The sequence below is a fragment of the Euleptes europaea genome, chromosome 12 (assembly GCF_029931775.1).
Source record: "Euleptes europaea isolate rEulEur1 chromosome 12, rEulEur1.hap1, whole genome shotgun sequence".
Taxonomy (NCBI): Eukaryota; Metazoa; Chordata; class Lepidosauria; order Squamata; family Sphaerodactylidae; genus Euleptes; species Euleptes europaea.
Window position 1 is genome coordinate 41795356 of NC_079323.1, and position 24918 is coordinate 41820273.

The window sequence follows — 24918 nt, forward strand, 5'->3', positions numbered from 1 at the left end:
GCCAATAGCGCGGAGGCCAGCTGATAAACCCCGCCCCTTTCTGGCTCGACGAACCAATCGCAAGCAAGCTCACAGGGCTCGCCCGACCACCTGCTCGCTTGGCTTCCCCGAGGCGGAGGAGGACGGCGGCGGGTCGACCAGGAACGGTGAATTGTCGATTCCCGCGGACGTCGCTGCACTTACGATGGCGGCCGCCGCCGTCGCGGGGTTTCGTGCCTCTTACCATCGCTTCTTGGACCGGATCGAGCTCATGTTGCCAGCACGGCTGCGCCCTTTGTATAACCACGCTGCAGGTAGTGGGAAGGGGCGAGAGGGGATGTCAACGATTCTCCTACCCGTCTTGTTTGCTTGCTTTATTGTCGGGAAGTGTGTGAATGAGAGGGAGATGGGCCCGATGTAGTCTGCTTGACTCAATAAAGGAAGCCACGGCCTTCAGTTTGCAAGATCTGAGCAAGGCTGTCCAAGATAGGACATTTTGGAGGACTTCCATTCATAGGGTCGCCATGAGTCGGGAGCGACTTGACAGCACTTCACACACATAACACACACACAGTCTGCTTGGGAAGCCACGGCCTTCAGTTTGCAAGATCTGAGCAAGGCTGTCCAAGATAGGACATTTTGGAGGACTTTCACTCATAGGGTCGCCAGGAGTCGGGAGCGACTCGAGGGCACTTCACACACATAACACACAGTCTGCTTGTGATACTGCAAAAGCAAAGAAAGCTTGCCCTTATGTATCTTTTGGATGGGCGTACGGTGTTGGAATCGGTAAGGAGGGTCCATGTTTCAGTGCTAGGACCCTGACAGTGGAAAGACGGTGGGGCACCTTTCATCCGTTCTGTCAGAGGCTGCGTAGCTTGGCATCAGTGTATCCCATTCTTAGCCTTCCCTTCCTCCGTGGGTCTCTTCTCTCCTTTTGGTTATTACAACAGCCTCGTGTGATAGTTAAGGCTGAGAGAGAGACTGATTGACTTTCAATCGTGAAATACTACCCCTCTGTTACATCTGGTCACTCTCTTCCCTGTGTGTGTTGAGTGCCATCAAGTCGCTTCCGACTCATGGCGACCCTATGAATGAAAGTCCTCCAAAATGTCCTATCTTTGTCAGCCTTGCTCAGATCCTGCAAACTGAAGGCTGTGGCTTCCTTTATTGAGTCCACCCATCTCTTGTTGGGTCTTCCTCTTTTCCTGCTGCCCTCAACTTTTCCTGACCGTCTTTTCCAGTGACTCTTGTCTTCTCATGATGTGACCAAAATACGATAGCCTCAGTTTAGTCATTTTAGCTTCTAGGGTCAGTTCTGGCTTGATTTGATCTATAACCCACTGATTTGTTTTGTTTTTTTGGCAGCCCACGGAATCCGTAACACTCTCCTCCAACACCACATTTCAAAGGAATCTATTTTCTTCCTATCAGCTTTCTTCACTGTCCAGCTTTCACACCCATACATAGTAATAGGGAATACGATGGCATGAATTAATCTAGTCTTGGTGGCCAGTGACACATCCTTACACTTCAAAATCTTTTCTAGCTCCTTCATGGCTGCCCTTCCCAGTCTCAATCTCCTTCTGATTTCTTGGCTGCAGTCTCCCTTTTGGTTGATGGTGGAGCCAAGGAATAGAAAGTCTTGAACAATTTCAATTTCCTCATTGTCAACCTTAAATTGTCTCTCTTCCCTCCCACCCCACAAACTCGTAACGCTCTGGTTAATAGTCTAATGATGCCACTTGAAACCCCTACAGTGGGTTAACTTTGCTTCCCCTCTCTGGCATTAGCGGGAGGGCTGTGTAAAGGCAGAGGAGCTGGATGGGGATAGGAGGTTTTGCAAGCCCTTTGAAAAAATATCTGCGGAGTGTTTCCACAGCCTCTCTTTCCGTCCTGAGAACTTACAAGCCTGTTATATAAGACCTCATCAAGAGGAGGATGTATGGCTTTTCCATGCTTCTGTCCTCAGTTTATTGTTATACAGCACTCTCAGCCTTTGTTATTGACAAAGATGCATGTCAAACAAAACCTCTCTAGTTTTGAAAGAAAGGGGTGGAGGGCTGAGGTGACCAGCTGCAAAGGGGAATTGTCATGCAGTGATAAGAGAAGCTATACTTGTTGCAAATTTCTTCTTTTGTACCCTGAAAAGGGTAGGAGACCTTTCTCATTTTGTATTTGCTCAGTCTAGAGCACTGGTTCCCAACCGGGGGTCCACGGACCCCCAGGGGTCCGCAAGAACTAAATTAAGGTCCGCGAAACAAAGTTATAAACCCATAATAAATTAATATTTTCAATTAAAAGTTCTCTATTATAAAAAATATATTCAAATATTATTCTAAGTTTAATGTTTAACTAACAGTTATGATTAAAGTTTATTTTCCAATTCTCTGAATTTTTATTTTGAACCTTGGGGTCCCTGCACCGAACAAAAAAGTCCTAGTGGTCCCTGGTCAAAAAAGGGTTGGGAACCACTGGTCTAGAGGATACATGGCCTAGGGTCACGTTGAGATCCGAAAACAAACTTCTCACTCATCCTTAGTTCCTGACATAACACTTTCACAGGAACCTCTCCTATGCAAATGTTAATTTGAAGGCTTGGACAGGGGAACATTTTCAGTGAGACACATGTTATTTTGGTTGCCCTTTAAAGAATTGTTGTATGCTTTTTGTTTGGAATTTTGCTATGGCCCAACACAACTATCTCTCAGCCTTAATGTTTTGGTTCACAACAGCTCCTAAAATATACTTCATGGCTATCAGCCATAGAAACCCAGCAATAAAACTTGTAGTCATTCCGTATTACAAAATAATCTAGATGTTAAATCAATGATACATTGCTTTAATTTCTTCTCTCCAGCTGACACCTCTATTAGACTGAATCTGTTAACCATAGAAAAGAGCAAGAGTCCAGTAGCACCTTAAAGACTAACAAATTTTCTGGCAAGGTATGAGCTTTTGTGAGCCACAGCTCACTTCTTCAGAAGTTTGTTACCCATAGTTTCCCTTGAATTTATTACTGAGGGAAAAGAAGAAACTATTTGTAATCTTATCTTCAACGATAATCCATTAGAAAACAAACTACAGATTACCATTTGAAACTGGCTTTCTCAGCTTCTGTATCTCTCTGTATGGAATTTTTCAGACTGTGGGGCTGTGCAAAAAAGAAAAATCAATATGCAAATTACAGCTACCCATGCTGATCTTTTGGGTGCAAATGGATTATGGCAGGGCTCCACAAATCCCAGATTGCCATGGTGCCTAGTGGCCCTAGTATTTTCAGCAATTATTTTATTGTATTGTCTCTCATCAGTTCTCAGTGGTTTATCAAAATGCTTTGTTGCATGACATAAAACTAAATGTACATAAAGTTCTAGTCATTGTTTGTTCACCACCAGCTGGTGAAGACTTTTTTGTTTCATTTGGCATTCCCTCAGTCATCCCTCCTTCTCAACCAGTGGCTTTATGTTTTGTATGTTTTTTAAATCAGATTTTTAACTGGTTTCAATAATGTATGGGGGTACTGATTGTAATTGTTTTATAATGTAATTTTATCTTGTATGTTGTAAAGTGTTAGCCACCTTGGTGTGCCCTTGTAAGGACAGAAAGGCAGCATATAAATGTTGTAAAATAAATAATGCTAAATGGAATGTTACTCCATTCAGTGGTGATGTATGAATTTGTTGTTTAAGCAATTACTTTCTATACTGGTTCCAATATTCACTTAAATGGAATTTTGAGAGCTCTAGAGGTGACCTTAGGCAAGCTTTGGACTGCCATCTGCACCCTATGGTTGATAGTAACTGACCTACCTTGCAAGGTTTTGAGGATTACTGAAATAATGTAGGCAAGACACTTTGTGAAATATAAATGATTGATGATCATAATACGCTTAGGCCAGGTCTCAGGGAATAGGGCTTTTGTGTTCTTAGAGATGGAAGGGTCACAACTAACTCCAGTGTTGCAGCTTTCCCTTCTCACACAAGAGCTCCTTGTTTTTGTAGAAACTGAAGGCATACAATAGTACTATTAGCATTTCTGAAAAGGTCCACTGTGAAAAGCAATGTTTCAAGAGCCATTGGCAAATTGGGGTGAGGCTCTGATGAGAGGGTGCTGAACCAAGGTGCTGATCAGTATCACACCAATTGAAAGTTGTTACTGGTGTTGTGCTTGAGGCATGTTTTCAAGAATAAAACCCGTGCAGTATGGAAATACAAGTCCAATGTTATTTGTCCTTGGTACAGGTCATTTGATGGCCTAATGAGATAAGTGACATTTCCCCTAGAATATTAGTGCCAGTATCTGAGGAATATCCCTTAGGTGTTGGAACTGTCCACAAAAGGACTGTTTTCCACTCCTGAAGGATTGCGTGTGTGTAAAGTGCCGTCAAGTCGCAGCTGACTTATGGCGACCCCTTTTGGGGTTTTCATGGCAAGAGACTAACAGAGGTGGTTTGTCAGTGCCTCCTGAAGGATTACTCTTCTGCAATTAGGTGGAACCAGAATTCAAACTTTTAATATAGCACCAGGGCGTGCTCTCTCTCTCTCTCTCTCACACACACACACACTAAAATTCCTTATTCTTGTCCTTGTGGAACAGTGAGAGCCAAAGTGTGTTTACTCAGAAATAAGCTCCACTCAGTTTTGATCCCCTAATTTATCATTTCCTAGAATCATTATGAAACGAAACCCACATTTACTCTTTTTCATTTCTGGCCCTATTTGTAGCACTTCTGAAGGACTGAAAACCAGCAAATAAACAGCAAAATTAGTCTTGTCAGATTGGGGGAAATATTTTAATATAGGGGGCATCAAAGGGGGGAGATGAGAAACAAGAATAAACTGAAGTTCAAAAGCAGAGAAATACCTTGTTTGGTGTTCCTCCTCTTTTTATTGGGGGAACCTATGTGTGTAACCTTCTTAGCTAGTCAATTTCAAGGGCAGACCATCCAGAGTTTAAAAGAAGGAGATTTGTGATGGGATTGCCTGTCTCTTTAATTTCAAGTAGAGCTGCTATAGGAGGACAACTCAGAGGGCAGCCATAGTGTTGCAAAAGATGGGTCTGAACCTTTCCTCCACCTTTGTTTTCTACAGGGAATATCGCCATCCCTGCTCACCCATGCTATTTGCAATGTGAACTGTGTGTGTGTGTGGGGGGGTTTCTACTGCAGGTCATGACCCTGGCCCTCTGCACCACCCCTTGTAGCTGCTGGTTTTCAGTTCCACAAGTATAATAGTGACATTGATGGCTGTTGTTTTTTAAAGACCCCCCTGCCCAAAACTTTTAAATGGTAGCACAATCAAGGAATAGTGAGGAGGAAACTGCCAATGTTACCCATCTGAACACTCCTTGTGACAGGGGAACTGAAAAGCCCTTGTCTGTTCTCCTCTACTACGTTAGCCATGCAATTCTGTTTTAAAGTTAAAAAACCACATTTGTCCACAAGAGTTCTGAAAGAAGTAGGACAGCATAGAAAACTGTGAACTGCAGTGCATCCATTACGATTGAGTGAAGGAATCACGGCAATTCCAAATTAAATGGCCAGTTTATATAGGACTTCTGTGTAATTAACAAGTCTGCTTCTTGTGTGTGTGTTAAGTGCCGTTAAGTCGCTTCTGACTCATGGCAACTCTATCAATCAATGTCCTCCATTATGCTAGTAGTTTATCATATGCTGCAGCATTGTGAAAGTTGCTAAAGATCCAGTTCCTCTAGTTCTGATTTGTTTTTATGCAGTGGAGAAAGTTGCTGCTGGCAGCAGGAAGGCATGCCTTGGTGCATCTCATTTGGTCCTTTGTATAGTTACTCTGAATAGAAAGCTCTTTAGAATTCCTCAGAGGCATTGTGAATAATGGAGCTTCTCTTGCAAGAAATGTGCAATTTACAACTCTTCAGTCTATTAGGCAAAGTCAGATTCTTAATAACCTTGATTGCTAGAATATTTTTTGTTCAAACTAACATATACATTATCTATTTATTTTACCTGCAGACTTCCTAATATTTCTTTAATTTACTTCACTCAAGCACAGCAGGACATAGCAACCTATTGAAGAACATCTATCCTTTTAATAACTTGATAAATGTTCGTGTCAATTTGTAATATGCAGTGTTAAGATTTGTGTGTTGTTTACACTACTTGCACAATCTATTCATAGTGCCTGTGCATGGAGCACCCTATCTCTGCCCCTTCTCTTCCCCCATATAAAAATGAGCTGTTTGAAAAAATTTTTGGTAAAGACTGAATTGGTGTACCCTTTGAAGAATGTCAGACCTTTTAATGGAAACATAGCTACCCAATTATTTTAACTTTTGTTTACAAGATGATTAAAACAGAACACTTTCCAAAAGTGCTGTGAATGTCTGCCCTGCTATAAGAACATTAAGACAACAGGAAGTCTGAGTTCTTAAAATTACTCCATTTGCAAGAGACAGCAAATATGGTAGGGTGTTCATGAAAGCTTCAGCACTTGAGTACATGGCTCTTAATGAAGAGGCTGCCTTCCATTTGTGAATGGATAAATATGTCCGCTGCCATAATCAAAGGCTGCATAATAATTCCAGTATATCTAATGTTTCATGTTTTTAAAAGTTGCTGTTCAAAAGATTCCAAGTTTCCCCTTGAAACAAACTTGGATGTAGGCTATTGGCATGTTAATAAATTAACTACAAACTTTTTCTTTCTTTTTCTTTTTTTTGCAGTGGCGTTATATTGTCTGATGGGTGCTGTTGGTTAGTGTCAGACTATGGCGTTTTACACAGGGATGTTTCCCCATAGTCACCCCCGCTGACTGCTTCGGGGCTTCCTTTTGCTTATGCGTGCCTTATCTGCCCATCAGAGGTTGCCTTGCTCTCCCTGTGCGTTTTGCCCATGTTTTCCAGATGCTGTTTTAGCTAATATCTGGAAAAGGCAGGCAAAACGCACGAGGAGAGCAAGATGACCTCTGATGGGTGGATAAGGCACGCATAAGCAAAAGGAAGCCTCGAAGCAGTCAGCGGGGGTGACTGCTAGGAAAACATCTCTGCATAGAAGGCCTATGACTGGGGATACCCAGATTCAGATCTCAATTTGGATATGAAACTCATAGGGTGACTTCAGGCCTGTCACACACTCTTAGGCTACTTTGCTTGGTGTGCCAGTGGATTAAAACAAGTGTTTCTTTGCTTCTTTTCTAATTAACGGTTAATCTCCAGTTCTTGCAGGACTATAGCAATTCTCTTCCCACAGTGCACCTAGAGGGAATGGATGGTTACAGATGCAATTAGCAGATTGGACAAATATAATAGTGTTTACTTTTTACTGCTTGGCGGCCCCAACTTGTGTAGAACTTGGCCATCTATAAAACAATGAAGCTGTGTTATGAAATGCAATATAATATAAATGTTATTTTGCAATTTATTTAGCCAAGTTGATTTATTGATTTTTAAGTGTATTTGTTTGTCGAATGCACCCAGTCATTCTTGGGTTGGATATGCCTTACTTGTAGGCCATGCTCATGTTAGCCGAAATGCTCCTTTATGTGGGGAAATTAGCTGAGCAATCGGTAACTATGTATTTATATAGCGGGTTCGCACTCAACTCTACCAGAATCCGTTTAATGAGACGTTTGAATAAAGACAGACAAAAGGATTCCAAATTGAACAGTGTTTATGTACTCAAGCATTCAAATGGTGCAGCACAAGCATACAAAGAGACTAGTAAATTAAAGAGAGTAGTACAGAGACATTTGCCAATGTGGCAGGTTATCGTTGATCCAATATTTACCGTATCTAGATGAGGTGTTGTCCAATCTCACGCAGGCTACAAACAGATTGAAAAGGAAGACCGAGATGGGGGTAGGGGTTCCCGTAGACTTGACCAGCAAGGCGGGAGGGAGCGTGGTAAGGCTCGCGAAACCAAACCAACAGAGTAACGGCAAAGGTGCCAGGAAAGACCTAAGGTGTCTAGAATGGGCTAGGGGCATCCCAGTTATACTATTTTTCTGGGGGCGGGAAGAGGGGTTTTACCCCTCCCAGGTTCCCAGGTGACAAAAGGTGACAAAAGGATTAAGCTCTGTCTACCAGGGCAGGGTAGTGAGAATTTGGAAATCTATTCTAATGCCAATGGCTTTCGCAACCCGTGATGGTCTGGAATCTCCCTGCTGATGTGATTTACATTCAGGAACAATGGGAGCGATCTGTGCAAATGTCCTGGGGTCGCTGCAGCTGGACAGGGGGGATGACTCATCTTGATATCAGGATCACTGCTAACGACCCATTGAGCAACGGAGGAAGTTGGGAGGGGGAGCAGCTCGCATTGGGTACGTGGCTGTCAGCTCTCTGCGAAATGGCTGCTGCTGGAACAGAGGTTTACAGGAACATGGCTCCTCTCAGGCTCACAAGAGACGGCCCTTTGCATCTGGTTCCTAGCGGCTGGTTGCCCGGGCTGGCGAGAGCGGCTGTGTCAGTTTTCAAATGAGCCGCGCCGCGACCGCCCAGTAGCGTTTGGGGCAGGCGCGTGGCTGGAAAGGAGTTAGTGCGCTTGCATACCGGGTTGCCAGGTCCAGTCCTGGAGATTTAGGCAGGCCCGTATGCTATCACTCACGTTGCCTTTGGATGAAACATTCTAGTCGTAATGATGAAAATTACTGCTAGGAAGCCTCAGGCTGTGCAGAACTTGTCCACTTATGAAAGAATTAAGGTGCATTACAAAATAATCTGCCCCTTGCATTATCTTCTGGAGAAGAGGGGCTGCTGGAGAAAAGTTGGCTGTAAAATACCATACCATTTTGTGGGCTTGCTTTCCTTACATTTTTACATATGCTGTCAAATGGATGCTGTCACAGTGAGCTGTCTGGCAACAGGACCTCCGCAGGACTTGCAGGGGCAAATCACCTTGGTGCACACAAGCCACACACAGCTGGCAGCTGCAGAGGACAGGCGAGGCGGGGCTGCAGACTTTGGATTCCTTATTAAGAATGGTAGCCAGGTGGAGCCAGCCACATCTTTGAGCCCTGCCTGGGAAAGGGAGCAACCTGGGAAACAGCTGCGGCGGAGACAGGGCTTCAGGACACTTCTGGTTGGGTGAAGGGGTAGAGGGGAGGAGCAAGCCAGGGGAGGGGAGTGGAAGTGTGGCCTTTTGATGGCGGATCTGCAGTAGGCCAGGAAAGATGCAATATCCCTGCTCAGGCAACTTGCAAGTGTAGAGGATATGGAAAGGAGGAAGAACAAAGTGGCGTAACCTCCCTTTCCCCTGAGGCCTTGCCAGCCCTCCACTGAAGGAAAGATCATGGGGGAGCAAGGGCAATGTGATCTGAAGCAACTATAGCCAAACTTCTCCGGTGCATCTAAAAATAGTAAAATACTTGATGTCATTGTGCCACTTCCCAGTAGACTGCATTTCACAATACAACAGGGGATGACACAAAATGCCATGTAGCAGGGGGAAAGCAGCTGTAGGACTCTAGCCTTGTTCTTGCATTGGAACAAGCACTGGGGTTGCAATTTTTCCTCTGTCCTGTGACTCAGCCTACACATTGCAAAGAATGAATGCCCTGGTTCTTCCCTCAGCATCTCCCGCCAGAGCTGCCTGCAGCTCAGGAAGAATGCCCTGTCAGGAGGACACATTGTATCCACTGGGGAGTTGGGTCTTCTCATTTCCCCCACCCCACCCCCATGGAGAAGTTATGTTGTGATAAAACCCAAATTATTGCTTTCAGGAACTTAAGAGGCTTTTTATGAGAAGCAATATATGGGGAGGGGGGAGGTATCCCAACTGCACAAAGAATAAACTTCAGGGTTTTTTTCCCCTTTACCAATCTGTATCTGGCCAGAGCAGTAAAGCTACTTGCTGTTCTGAGATCTAGTACAACAAAACTGATGGCATGGTGCAAATTATTACACAACAGCCAGTCCACAGATCAATTTAATCATACTTTGCTTATTGCTTGACTAACAGATCGAGTATGTAATTCCACTCTGTGTTGCTCCCGTTTTCTGGTTTTGTGCATTAACTAAAAATGTTCTCTTACAGGTCCCAAAACAGTGTTTTTCTGGGCACCTATTATGAAATGGGTAAGTTGACTTTTTAGGCCAGTATGAAATGCATGGAACCCATGAGCTAAAAGTGTTAGGCCATGTCCCAATTATATTGGAAGTGGCTACAAATATTTGCATACGGACAACTTTCTGAATATGGCCAGACAGCTTCTCTAATCTGACTGAAAATATTGACCAATAAACAGAATATGTTGCAAGAAAGATGTGTACAAATACTGCCAATTGACCTGAGTTGAAAGGATGTCTGCTCCCTGGTTGGTTGTGTCAAACTGCTGCATTTTCTGACAGCTTAGTGGAAACATATTATCTCCACTATTCTACATAACTGATGCCAAACTCCAAAGACCTGCATTAAATTAAGCTGTGTTAAATTAACCTCATCTTGTTAGCATCTACTTTAATGCATGATGGAGTCTCTGTAGAGCAGGTTTGATATGAACATTCTGCTTAGCGCACAATATCAGCCATGCTGTGGCCTTCTGAACCAACAAGAATTTCTGAGTTGTCTTTAAGGGCAGACCTATGTAGAATGCATTACAGTAGTCTAGCTTCGAGATATTGTAACATTTATTTATTTATTTATTTATTTATTTATTTATTTATTTACAAAATTAGTATCCCATCTTTCTGCATTTACAAGGGTCACCAAGGCGGCTAACAATTTAAAATATACATGATGAAATCACATTTTAAAAGCTTTTAAAACCAAAATCAACCCCCAACACGTATCATTATACACTTTTTAAAAAGAATTAAATACATACAAAACATAAAACAGCAATTGGTTAGGATCATTGAGGAAATGCCAAATGAAAAAACAAAAACAGATCTACATGGCCGGGTCAGCCATCTTCAAATCTATGTGTGCTTGGTAGAATGCCCTTTTTTACAGCTGCATTAGTTTGCTTCTCCAACAATAAAGCTAGATCCAGCCCTAGGCTCTTAACCAAGTAAGTGAGAGACAACTCGACCCATCAAAAGTGGGGAGCTCCGTGCCCTTCAAGGCCTTCCCAATCCATGTTTTCTCTGTCTTGCTAAGGTTTAGTTTCAGCTTCTCTATCCTTAGCCATTCAACTACAGTAGTCCAGGATTGGTTCAGAGACTCTATATTGTCACCAGGCGATTTGGATAAAGACATGTACAGTTGGGTGTCATCAGCATACTGATGTCACGCTATTCCAAAACCACAATTGGTTTTTTTCCAAGGGCTTCACATAGAGATTCAACCTTGTGTAACCCCACAAGGCAGGTCCAATATGATAGAAAACTTGCCCTATGTAGCAACCTTCAGAGTTCTATCTAAAGAACTGAAACCAATCCAAAGCACATTCCTTAATCCCTACTTCTACCTCCAGATGGCTCAGGAAGATGGTATGGTCTACTGTGTCAAGGGCTGCCAATGTCTAGTAAAAGCAGCAGAGAGCCATAGCCTCTGTCTACATTTAGATGGAAGTCATATACTAGGGCCACCAACACTATCTCTGTCCCATAACCCAGTCTGAAATTGGACTGAAAGGGATGGAGGGCAGATGACTGATCCCAGAAGGTTGGTCTGCCACCACTTTTTCTATCATTTTGGCAGTTAAGGCCAATAAAGACTGGGCCATATCTAACCACATAATTTTTCTCCAGCAATTTTTTTAAACAACCGATGGTTTTTCGCCTGTTTTAGGACACAAGGAAAAGCATCCCGGGTCAGTGATTGATTTATAATGGATATTAGGGACACACTGATGTGATTTTTCCATGTTTTATGTATCCAGGGCAGGCAAGGGTCTAATGAACAAGTGGTAGCCTTCAGATTCCAGGATCCTGGTGGTATCCCTCACAGTAACTAGCTCAAAGTGATGACAGGGGGACCAGATGCTGTGTTGGGGGTTACTAGTGTCTCAGCTGTAGCATCCAAATCAGAATGTATTTGAGTGATTTTCTCAACAAAGAAATTTGCAAGGTGTTTCGGCTAATTGTCAATTCCTGGGAGTTTAAGGGCTCAGACTTTGGACTCAACAAGTGGTGAGCTGAGCTGGGTGTGAACTGGATGCTGCAATAGTAGCAGCAAAGTAGGATTTCTTTGGTGCCATCACCACCACCGAGTGCATTTTTCTAAGCTTGCTATAGCATAGCCTGCCAGTTGGAATGCATTTTCTGCCAGCAGCATTTGAGTCTCCCCACCCTCTTCAAGTCACCTAGTTCCATAGTAAACGAAGGTACCTGATTCCATCTCAAGGGTTGGATGTCAACAAGGGGCCACCATGGCAAGAGCTTCTCATTTCAGGCATCTACCATGATCTCAAAAAGGCCATCAGCTGGGATCTGAGTCACCCAAGGCATTCTGGAGGTTGGCTGGATCCGCTAGTCTCTATGGATGGACCATTTTAGCTTGCTCCTGCCGAGCATCGGTGCCACATTCACCTGAGCCTCGATAATGGTTAGACCATGGTGCAGAGTATGTCTCCATTTGCCAGAGTAGCTCTTTTCCCCCGCCGATTCAGACCAAAAATTAGGCCTAAAGTATGTCCTTTGTTATGCATAGGGCCTGAGAGAGGTGGCCAGTGAGACTTCTAAAGTCTTGTGCCACCTTGCCAAGGTGTCAGTGGCATGGATTTGAAGTCACCCAGGGCAATCAATCTGGGTGCCTCCAGCACTAACCCTGAGATTATCTCTGTCAGGTCAGTCAGGGTGTCCAGTGAGGAACTAGGTAGGTGGTAAAGTATTAGAATGACCAGTTCATCCTTGGGACCTAAACTGAGGGAAAGGCAGTCAATGCCATCTTGATAGTCTGAGCGGTAGCACAGCTTCATGTGTACTGTTCATGTTGGTGTCACCCAGCATGGCTTGTTATCAATGGAACATGTTTCAGTAGGAAATCTTGTGTGAAAACACAGACCATACTTAACTCTTAATATGAACATGTATTCTTTTATATAGCTCCCAATAGGCTGGTATTGTACAAGGTATGATAAGCAACTGGGAATGCTTCCCAGGCAGGCCCAAAACCTTTTGAAAAAAGTTTAGAAGCTTGTCTAAATTGAGCTGATTAAAGAACCTCTTTGCTGCCGGATGGGAAGTTTCTATGGGATTTGTCTTGCATGACGTTTATTTTTTCCTGCAGATTAATCTCTTTGCATTTCCCCCCACTAAAGCCTTCGACAATATCCCCCCACTAATTTTGGCTGATTTGTGTGGTTTTACAAACTTATTATGAACATGGAGCAGCTGTAGAAACTGGCAACTCTTATGGATCCATCCATTGTTAAAATGCCAGTTAACGGCAGGGTGCACAAATGTACTCACATGGTGGCTTTTGATTTAGCAAATGGGGTAGGGTAGGGGGAGTGAGTTTGTCTTACCAGTTGAACTGAGTTTAGGAAGCAGTCTGAAAACACATGAAGCTGCCTTATGCTGAATCAGACCCTTGGTCCATCGGAGTCAGTATTGTCTAACCAGACCGGCAGCGGCTCTCCAGGGTCTCAGGCAGAGGTCTTTCACATCACCTACTTGCCTAGTCCCTTTAACTGGAGATGCCGGGGATTGAACCTGGGACCTTGTGCATGCCAAGCAGAGGCTTTACCACTGAGCCACAGCCCCTCCCCCCAAAAAAGTTAAGACTCTTTGCTTTATGGGTGCACTGGTATAAACCACTACTTGCACCACTGCAGTTTTTGAATCCACAGGCCTGGCAAATTGGGTCCTTGGCCGGTCCTTTGGAGAAACTTACTAATTACTTTCTCCTTCACCATCTTTCCTCAAAATGCACCAGAGCATGCAGTATGCTGTCTAGAACTTGAATAGCTTAAAACTATAAAGTGCAAAGGACAATGGCATCTGGGTTCTGACTAGAGTATGACACTGATGTAATTCAGCATTGTCCCAATGAAGCTGAATGCTCCTCCTTTTTACAGGGTTTGGTCTGCGCTGGAATGGCTGATATGACTAGGCCAGCAGACAAACTCAGCACGTCGCAATCTGCAGTGTTAACGGCTACAGGTACGTATGATGAGCATCTTCAGCAATATTTGTCATCTTTGCCTGGTTAGAATATTAGCCTTGAACCAGGGAGACTTGAGTTTGAATGGCTTGTCACAACTCTGCCTAGCACCGCTCACAGCAATGAGGAAGCAGTGGGATAACTCCTATCCATGAATGTGCACCTTGGGGAGAGGCTATACATGAGGAACGATTACTTTTTGAAAGCAAAGTCAACCCAAAGCAGAACTGAATTTCCAAACTTGGTGTTTCATTTTCTAAAAGATTTTAAATGCACATTTGCTTGTTGAAACAACTGAGGAAACTTGTTTAATCAGTAGAATTGGCTAAAAACTGTTAGCTGGGAACGATACAGATAGATTTTTGGTTGACTCAGTGGAGCATTAGAATTTTTCTTTCTACTGATATAAAACCAATCCCCATGAGACGCTGACTTCTGCTATTGCAGTCCCTATGCTGCTGTACTAGAGTGGTTGACTGAATAAGTTTACATACATGGACCTTTAGCTACAGTTTTGTTAATGTATTAGTCTTTGAGAGACTGAAAGTTTTTCTTAGGCCAGGACTTTCCAGACAGACTAGGGTTCTTGCTGGTCAGTTTATGTAGCAACTATCCAGACTGGTTGCCAAACTTCGAGGCTGCAGGCTGCGTGTTGCAAAAATCTGCTTATCCTGTTTGATATTGTGCTAGTCACGCTGGAGACCAAAGCCCTGTGCACAAATGGTGTGTTCATTGCTGGTTGGCAGGGACATGGCATACTTTCCTGCCCATTCTGACAAATGGGGCATCCTTGCTTGCCAGCGTGGTGTAGAGGTTAAGAGCGGTGGTTTGGAGCTGCGGACTGCAATCTGGAGAACCGGGCTTGATTCCCCACTCCTCCACATGAGTGGCAGATGCTAATCGGGTGAACCGGGTTGGTTTCCCCACTCCTACACATGAAGCCAGCTGGGTGACCCTAGGCTAGTCACAGCTCTCTTAGAGCCCCACCTACCTCACAGGGTGTCTGTTTTGGGGAGGGAAGGTGATTGTAAGCCAGTTTGATTCTTCCTTAAGTGGTAGAGAAAGTTGGCATATAAAAACCAACTCTTCTTCTTTAGGAGATTCCATCTTCTGATCATAGCCCCTATGTGGAAGAAATGGCCAATGATATGTCTAGGACTTGCTTCCGTATAATACAACCAAAAATCCATTTGTATGGTTTCCGGCTAAACAGTTTCTAGCCAATTCTACCTATTAAACAAGTTTCCTCGGTTGATTCAACAAGCAGATGTGCTTTCAAAATCTTTTTAGAAAATGAAATAGTTCTGCTTTGGGTTGATTTTTTAAAAAAAGTAATCATTCCTCACTTATAGCCTCCCCAAGGTACACATTCATGGATACTAATTCTGTGTGAGGTAGGTTAGACCAGTGTGGCCCAAGGTCATGGCAGAGTTGGGATTGGAACCTGGGTCTCCCAGATCATTGCCTTACTGCTATGTTATACTGGGTATAAACACCTGTCTGGTTACAGACCACAATCAGTATTACCCTTGAAATACTAATAAATGCATTTAATTATCTTCTCTGTTTATAACCCAACAGGCCTCATCTGGTCAAGATATTCCTTAGTTATTATTCCTAAAAACTGGGGTCTATTTACTGTTAATTTCTTCGTGGGTTGTGCTGGTGGCTCTCAGCTGTACCGTATCTGGAGGTAAGCACTGCAAACAAGTAGGAAGGATTTTGGTTGACCTAGCATCTGTTCCTCAGGTTGATCAAGCTCTTCAGTGTTGCCAGTGCTTCCTGGCATGATTCTTGTGCTCTTAATGCTACATAAAACATAATCAGGATGAAAGAGTCTACTGGCATGTAGAAAAGATGAGTGGGCCCACAATAATCTGCTGAATTTTTTTTCCTATCAGGTTGCTAGAGGCCCTAATAGGGGTGCCTTCATCTTTTGCCTTATGGCCCACAAGCTTCTTTGGCTACTTCCAGAGGATACTGAGTCCCAGCTTTTCTATCAATATTCTTCCATCTTAAAAACGAGCTTCCTTTCAAAACTTCACTGGATTTGTGTCTCCAACTACAAGAGATTAACTAACTATACCTGTCCAGTTTCATTCACCCCGTTTGCTGAATCTCTACCCTACTACAGTGGCTGGTCCTTTGGGAGTAAAGAATTTACAACTTTCTTAAGCAGTTCTGACTCCCTTATTATGGAATCTTTAGCTTCAGCTGAGCAAGACAGACAAACTGATAGCCTCCTTAGTGCTTCTCAAACTGGAGAGGCTTGAGATCATACAGGTACACAACATGTGGCTGTTCAGTCCTGACTAAAGTGGGCATTGCCATCTAGCTAAAACAATGTTGTAGGGTGGATATAGAAGTCTCTGTTGTCCATTTAAGGCTGTGGCAGAGCCTGGTCTAGATTTCCAGTTGCTATATTTGGCCTTCGGGCAAGATGGAACATGGTGCAAAAGTAATCACTTTTCTATACTAATTCAGTTTTCCAATTCAGTGGCATGGCTACTGGAACTGCTGCAACTATAGGGAGGGGTAGCATGTGGAGTTTCACGTGTAGTGTATAAACATAATTATTAAAACCTTCAATGTGATCTCATCAAATGTCATGTTTGGAATCAGTTTGAATATGCCTCCCCTCCCATCTGAACATAGAAGAGTTGGTTTTTATATGCCAACTTTCTCTACCACTTAAGGCACAATCAAACTGGCTTACAATCACCTTCCCTTCCCCACAACAGACACCCTTTGAGGTAGGTTGGGAGCTGAGAGAGCTCTAAGAGAGCTGTTCCTAGCCCAAGGTCACCCAGCTGGCTTCATGTGTAGGAGTGGGAAAACCAATCCGGTTCACCAGATTAGAATCCACAGCTTGTTTGGAGGAGTGGGGAATTGAACCCGATTCTCTAGATGAGAGTCCACCGCTCCAAACCACCACTCTTAACCACTACACCATGCTGGTGTAGAAGGGAGGGAGGTGGTCTTACTCATTTCAAGTTCAGATTGGAAAGACTGGTGGTTCCCAATGACCATCTTTACTGCTTCTAGGTCACATCTTTCAGACAACTAGGTGGAATATGTTGCTATTCTTGATTTGGGCAAACCAAAAATTAGTGTACTGTGTTATTTGCAAGCTGAAAATATACTACAGTTTCAGGTCTCTTTGTAGACTGTGATAATGGCATTGAGTATTTAATACTGTTCTTCTGAGCTCAGTACTTCAAAGTAAACAAGACTGGGTGCTATGTAGATATGGGCCCCAAGTCTAAGAGCAGACGGTCTCTGCAAAAATCTCTCCAATCTTGAGTCACCATCGCCACTTTAATCTTGCTTACATGCAACTGCTAAATTTAGTCTCTCAAAGCCTGGGACAGTCATGAGATATACCTATGTTCCTGTTCAACTGTGAAAATAATCAATGGTGGCCTATAAGCACTGACTTTATTTTCTCCTGACAGGTATAACCAAGACCTAAAAGCCAAGGAGAAGGAAGAGAAGCAGCAATAAAAATGTAGTTCATCTCTTCACAGTTCAGCTGTGAACTTTTTCCAGGGACCTAGTTGTAATCTTGTGCAGTTGTCCACCGTGAATTTTTATTAATGTTTGAGCATGTTTTTCTATAAACTAGAAAACAGTCTCTTTACACAAATAAAGTTTGACTTGCCTACAGTAAAATGCTTTTTAGACTCAGATTTCACAAGCCAATATTCTGGTCTGTCAACTGGGTTAAACGGCAACCCAGACTGTAAAATGTGTCCTCGGTTAGTTTAAAGTTCATTTGATATACTACGACATGGCTCAGGAATAAAGGTGACTTGCCCAATCATTTACATTCTGACAGAGGACCTAGACGTGATCTGTGGGGGGGAAACTGTATGAGTGTTTAATGACACTCTTCATCAATAAAGTCTTACTTTTTATGAAACCGATAAAGTTGTGTACAAGTGAAGCTTAAGGTTGTCTGTTTACCTTCTTGTTACTTGCTGTAGCAAAAAGCTGCCTTATGGAGAAAGTTAATAATCTTTTCCTAGATACAGGTATAAATACAGGAGAGAACTATAAAGTATTCTCTCCTTAAATTAGTATCTCTTTACATATAACCAAATACTCTGCTTTTCCTAGCAGGTGCTACTACAGCTAGCCTAGTCAGGTGGTGTTAATTACCTTGACTCCTTGCCACAAAAGTAGGAAATGCAGAAAAGTTTGACTCAAGTATACATGGATGTAACAACTTTAGAATTGAGTTCTGAGCTACTTATTATAGCTTTTCTGTATTGGCGCCAGAGCAACAATTGCATGAATTTGAGTTGTTGTCTAGACCTGGACTTAGTTTTACTGAGAATTTCTAAGACATTTTATCAACTTCTTATTTAACCTGAGGGCTGTCACTTTGTTTCCTGAACTCTTAAGAGCTATTAACAATTTCACAAGGCTGCTTCTGTTAAGACAAAGAGATCCTAGAAAGGCAGAAGTGACTGTTCCTTATGGTTTTAGCAGCTTTTGTCCTCCACCTGAATCCCATCCTGAAATCAGAGGTACCTGAAAGGCATTGTAATATCCCCCCTCATCACTTGACATAAAACACACAACAGACCACTAATGGAAAAAAGTGTATTAAAATAGTCACAAGCATACAATAAAAAACATGTAAATATCCAATGTGATGCGTGTCCAACTCAAAAGCTAGTCAAAACAAAAAGAATGCTACCACTGGTTCCTACTTTAACTTTACAAAGACCATGGAAAATAAACAATTTCCCCCAATTATACACCCATTTTATAGGTGTCTACCCCTTTCTTCCCCCCACCCCTCCAATTTAGCAGCATCAGTGTGGTCATCTCATAGTGGTGCTTTCCAGAAATGATCGAGCTGCCCTTGTAGCAGCTGCTTCTGAGGAAGTGGGGAAGGAAGAAAAGACAACTGTACAATGAAATAGAAAAACTCAGTTCCAGTTTTTTTTTTTAAAAAAGTGCAGAAATAAAGTACAAAAGGGCTCAATAGTTGCATTGGGTGGAGCTATGTAGAGTATAGGGAGATCTTGGGGGGAAAGGTCCAAGGCTTGAGTGTGGAGTTTCACAACTGGGAGTCATTTATTTGTTCTTGATTGCCTTTCACAGAAAAAAGGGCATTAAAATACAGCACCATAGGAAAGTTGCCCTTTATACAAGCCAACTTGTCCCCTAGACCTTAACTAGGAAACATGGTTTACGAACAGAGAAACCAAGTAACTTCCCAGCCACCATATACAAAAAGTCCCGGTTTTAAAATATGACGGTCTTAAGAATGTAAACATGATTTAAATAGATTTCATTTGATGATCAAACACCTGCTCACTTCACCAAAATAACTGTACACTGCGAGGAAAGCCTTTGAGTGTTATGTATACAGAGCAAGTTACAGGACAGATGTTCAGCCAAACTACTTCAAAAAATTAAGACAAAACAGTTCCAGTTTCTCTATTTACACACTGAAATGTCACCACTGGAGCCACAGCAAGTGCTCTAGGATGAAGAAAGCGGTACCACAAATAAGGTTACTGCTACAATCTGAAAGATCTTGGAATTCCTTTCCCAAAAGCTATTGACCACATTGTGCCCACACCAACATGGTCATTTGCCACGCAACACTATTTAGAGGTATCTGATTGAGATGAAGGATATAGTTGTTAACTCACTGACTAAGTATCCATTAACAATACCAGCTGCTTCTGTAAAAGGGGGCGATTTTAATGTTGCTCGACTGCATTTCACAAAGCAGGGAGATTTTTTACTGGTGGTGAAACCTTGGTAATCAGCAGGTTGATAAACACTTCCATCAATTGAAAGGTGCTCTGATTAAGTGAGCAATTGATTTTTAATGCAAATACTTAAAAATCCAGGGGTGGTTTGCTTCTTAGAGGCAATCTTCTTCACCCACACAGGAAGGAATGCCTCTTCTGACACAGATGTGCCTGTCTAATGACAGTGTCTTTTTCTTTAAAACTATTGTCATATTCATACATGAATGTTTCCATATGCAATTACTGATAAATTAAAACCACTAGCTGATTAACAAATCTAAGAACAGCACATGGTACACTGGAGAAATACATCACTGAGTGATGTCCATTGCATTCTTGCTTAAGTACTCTTTCTTAAGAGTAGCCACACTGTGGTTCTTGCATTTATCAAGAAGCTTGCTACTTTGCGGTTACAAAAAATCAGCACTAAAATGGGATAGGAGGGGAGGACGTCCCTCCTACATTAAACAATATTCAAGCTTCTAAAATACTGAGGAACTAGGATGTATAAATGCACAGCTAGTTTTGAACATTTCCCCACAGAAAAGCTGTGGGTTATATCAGGCATTTGTCCACAGTGGGTCATTATGTTGCCTGCATTGTGACAGAAGGTAGGAAGTGAGTGACTATTAGAAACAGAAGCAGGGGGCAGGGCGAGGGGTGGGGGAGATTCACTCCAATAGTAAAAGTCTATTAAATTGTAGAGTCTACCCTATGAACTAAGGGCTTGTATGAGAAATCATTTAATTCTGTTGTAGTCATGCATAACTGGCTTGAGCCAATATCTAACCAACGTATGGATAGCATCAAACAACTGCTACTAAGGCAGACCTTTCTCACACTCCACCAGAGTTTAACCTGCATATAGTCAGAGGGATAGTGGTATAAAGTAAGTGTGAGAAACAGCAACACCCTTGCACTGCAGAGACACCCCACCCCGCTTTCAACCTTCCTATTATGATTCAGTAAATGATGGTGATCTTCCCTGCAGTCCAACATCCAGCACTAGATGGTCATTCTAAAGCAAGAATGAGCCAACTTCAATCATGCATTTTTTTTCTTGACTAGAATCCTCATGATCCATTATTCAGCAGATACCCAAAAGGGAAAAACTCGGTTTTACCTACCATTATTTTTTCTTGCCTGCAACCTATCTAAGCATAAACAAATATAAATAAACCCCACTATTGAACATTTGAAAACACCTGCAATCTAGGTTATGAAATAGTAGCAGCCTTGATTCCTCTTAAAAATATATTCTTGCAACTGGAAATTTTTAAAAACAAAGCCAGCTTCCGTGAACACCTAATTTACCAGTCCCAGAGATCAAAGGAGGTAGCAGTAAGCTGGCCACAGCACAGCATAAGAATCTCTACACAATGTTTTCTTTAATGTTTCTGTGAGAACCAAGGCATTAAAAAGCTAGTGACATGAATATGTTGGTCCTGTCCTGAAGCAGAACAGGAACACAGCAAGCCTATCACATGTCATGGCTTCTTCCCACTGGAGTGAGATTAGATGAAGGCAGATTGCTTTGTATCCTTACTATTATCGCAATAAAATAAAATTTCTCTGACAAGCCTTCTCTGCTTCCTAGAAGTAAACTAACATGAGCTTCACTGACAGCCGTGCCAGGATCAAACAGCAAAGGTTCACCATGTACTCTCTCCCACCCTTTTTTTTGGTCGAAGTACGAACATGCTTCACCCTTGTGGGAAAAAAAATCCCACTATGCCCATAAGAACCAATCTCATGTGGGGGCGGGGGGTATGTAAAGGGGCTTCTGCTAACGCTTCCTTGTTAAAACAGCTTTATGAAGACTATTAGTGAATTGGTGATGTTAGTGTAATGCCCTAAAGATAAAGATAGAAATTTGGCTTCGGCCAACAGAGGTTAGGTTGGGAGCCATGGGGAGTGGAATGTTTTCCCTCCAGGGAAAGAGATTAAGTGGATATTGAAAAGAGAGGACAGGAATCAAGTTTTATGAAAAGGTGAAGTGTGGAAAGCACCAGAGTGGGGGGGTGGGGGGAAATCATGCAGAAACAGTTTTCTTCATATCAATTTCATCAGAGAAACAGAACCTGTAAAAACAAAAGTATCAAACCCATTTAGAATATCCAGGAAATTTCCAGTTTTCCACATAACTATTAAGACAAGTTATCTAAAAGATGTAATATGAATTTTCACTTTCTTCCCCTTATCCTAGATACAAAAAAAAATATTGGTAATTCATTAAGCAGACTTTTTACCATATTTCATCATGCAACATTGGTCTCATTTCTGTACGATTAAATAGACTATTTACACACAATACATATATAATCTCTTTCTCTCTGTATGCACATGCATTGGTCCTAGCCTAGGCATCAAAGGCCACATGTGAGTTCTCTGGGTCAATTTTCTTCAAGCGATTCCAGTTAGAATTTTTGTTTAGCTTTGGGTAGGTCGGGATCTCCTCAGTTCTTCCGAATGTCAGCATAGACCACAGACTCTGACTTGATGATCTTGTCACTGTAATGCCCGCCAGAGTGATCTAACTGTGCATAAATTACTGGGCCCTAAAAATGGGGGGAAAAGAAATCTACAGTAAGCAAACTAAGGTGAGAGAATGTGTCTTTCATCCCGTTATGGGTACGCATATTTTATTTAGTAATTTGTTCCCTGTTCTCTGCTAAAATGCAACAATCAAGACACAAAGGCAAAATCCATCAACAATTTTAACTAATGATACCTCAGAGCAAATTACAGGGAAACAAAAATATTACCAAATACACACAGAGAAGTTTCAACACATGAGAAGGTATGCCAGTTAGGTCAGCTGCTCTTGAAATGATTTTGCAAGGTGCTATTTCAGCAGATTAATTTTCAGTAATATGTTTTCTTAAACATTTTGTTCAGGTAGACAAAATCACCTGGTGACAGCACTGTAATGCAGGCTGAATGGAGTGCTATTTCAATGGGGCACAAGCATTCCCTGTGCTACTGAATGGGTTCACTCAATAGGTTCCATTTGTCTTCCAGTGCTGAGTCATGGCTTAGATCCTACACATTCCTTCTGCTTACCCAGTGCTGTGCTCCTTTGCAGTGTATGAAGCACCATCTCTGTGAAGGAGGACTGGCACTGTGGAAGCAGAATGAAAAGAAGAGGAGAAGAAAAAGGGAGTGGGAGGGGGACAGTTGGTTTTTATACACCGACTTTCTCCACCACTTAAGGAAGACTCAAACCGGCTTACAACCACCTCCACCTCTCCACAACGGACACCCTGTGATGTAGGTGGGGCTGAGAGAGCTCTAAGAGCTGTGACTAGTGCAAGGTCACCCAGCTGGCTTCATGCATAGGAGTCGGGAAAGAAATCCAGTTCACCAGATTAGCCTCCGCCGCTCATGCGGAGGAGTGGGGGAATCAAACCGGTTCTCCAGATTATATTCCGCGGCTCCAAACCACCGCTCTTAACCACTTCACCATGCTGGATCAAACACCTATCTCAGGCAGTGGAATTATATATTAACACCACTATTCATGGAACCATCTTGTAGACCCGTTAGGGAATTATACACCTTGGGAATTTCACTCACCACATTAAGCACATATGAGGATACAGTGATCACAGTTTGACCAAATTATCTTTGTGATACTGGCCTCATGCATACACCATCACAAACCTATTTGTTCATGGCAGGCTTCCCAAACCAGGACACTTTCAGTCATACTCTGTACACAAGGGGAAGAACGGCAAACAAGTGGTGTTTCTTCCCTTTATGGAGAATCATTGTAACATCTGGGTCTGGTCACTAGGAATGATTTAGCGCCTCCACATGCGATGTCCACAAAGATAAGATACAAAAATTCTTTAGTACAAAATACCTGTGTACGTTTGTCTTGCTCCTCTAGGTGGCAGCAATACTAATGCAATGTCAGAACAGAAAGCAACTAGGAGTTGAACAGTCTATAAGTACTTTATGTTGAACAAGTTCATTTGGTTGATTTATGAAGCTTCCAATAACTGAATGGGTGTGCCCTTGTAAGTCAGGGGAATTGGAGTCTATAGAGCATGTTTTGCTCAGGTTCTCCTTCTATGAGGAAGCTCACCGTAAGCTAATCGTTCCCCCGCTCAGCCAAATCGCAGTCAGCATAGATGAAGGGAGAATTAACAGTCTCCTCTGAGAAGGGAATGGAGCCTTGACTACTTACCGTGAGGGCTCCTTCTCTTCTGAGGCGGAGGGCATCTTGGAACTGTGGGTTATTGTCCACGCCCCTATTCGGGGAGGCAGGACCAAAAAGATTTCCTGCTGCCCCCTATTGGGACACTAACCCGCTGAACCTCAGTCACAGGCTTGCTTAGCTCTTAAATAGGTCTAACGGAATGAAACGTAACCTTAACCAAATAACACAGGAAGGAACTTGACAAACAGACAAGAATTGGGACCGGCATTAGGTCTGAAGCTGTCTTCTGAAGATATGGTCGATAGCACGTTGTCTTGACTCTTCGTCCGGGTGGGCAAGATGCCCTCCGCCTCAGAAGAGAAGGAGCCCTCACGGTAAGTAGTCAAGGCTCCATTCTCCTCTGAGGCTCGGGCATCTTGGAACTGTGGGACCTATAAGAGCTCCCATCCGGGTGGGTCATGAGTTCTCTTCCACTACGTGCTGTAAGACCCTGCGGCCAAAAGCCGCCTGTGCAGACGACCATGTATTAATCTTGTAGTGCTTGACAAATGTTGACACGCTTGACCACGTGGCTGCACGGCAAATTTCGTCAACAGGAGATTGCTTGTCAAACGCTGCCGTTGTAGAGGCGCTGCGAAGCGAATGAGCCGTAATTCCCGGTGGAAGAGGAGCCCCCGCGGCTTTGTATGCCTCAGCTATTGTTGACTTTAAGGTATAACTAATGGATGCCGCTGACATTCTGAGACCCTTGTTAGGGTTGGATATGTTAACAAACATATAGTCCGTCTTTCTCAGGTCTGATGTTCTATCAATGAAAATGCGCAAAGCTCTACGTAGGTCGAGAGAGTGCCAAGACCGTTCCTTTGGGCAAGATGGTTTAGGACAGAACGATGGTAAGGAAATGTCCTGACCGCGATGAAAAGGAGAGTTAATCTTAGGGATGAAGGTAGGATCTGGTCTTAATACCACCTTAT

The 24918-nt window shown here is 42.8% G+C and overlaps 2 protein-coding genes across 2 annotated transcripts in view; one reads left to right on the forward strand and one right to left on the reverse strand.

Moving 5' to 3' along the window:
* Positions 1-184: 184 nt before the first annotated feature.
* On the forward strand, positions 185-17636 carry MPC2 (mitochondrial pyruvate carrier 2). The gene is made up of 5 exons (XM_056858609.1): positions 185-293; positions 9989-10029; positions 13917-14001; positions 15584-15695; positions 17458-17636. Exons 1-5 carry the CDS (start codon positions 185-187, stop codon positions 17504-17506), a joined length of 396 nt encoding a protein of 131 aa, XP_056714587.1. The 3' UTR covers positions 17507-17636.
* A 4214-nt stretch (positions 17637-21850) lies between these two features.
* MPZL1 (myelin protein zero like 1) overlaps positions 21851-24918 on the reverse strand; it is a 34786-nt gene continuing 31718 nt past the window's right edge. The window contains exon 6 of the mRNA XM_056858190.1: positions 21851-22337. Within this exon, the coding sequence (XP_056714168.1) occupies positions 22236-22337 (102 nt within the window). The 3' untranslated portion in view covers positions 21851-22235. The remainder of the gene's footprint in view (positions 22338-24918) is intronic.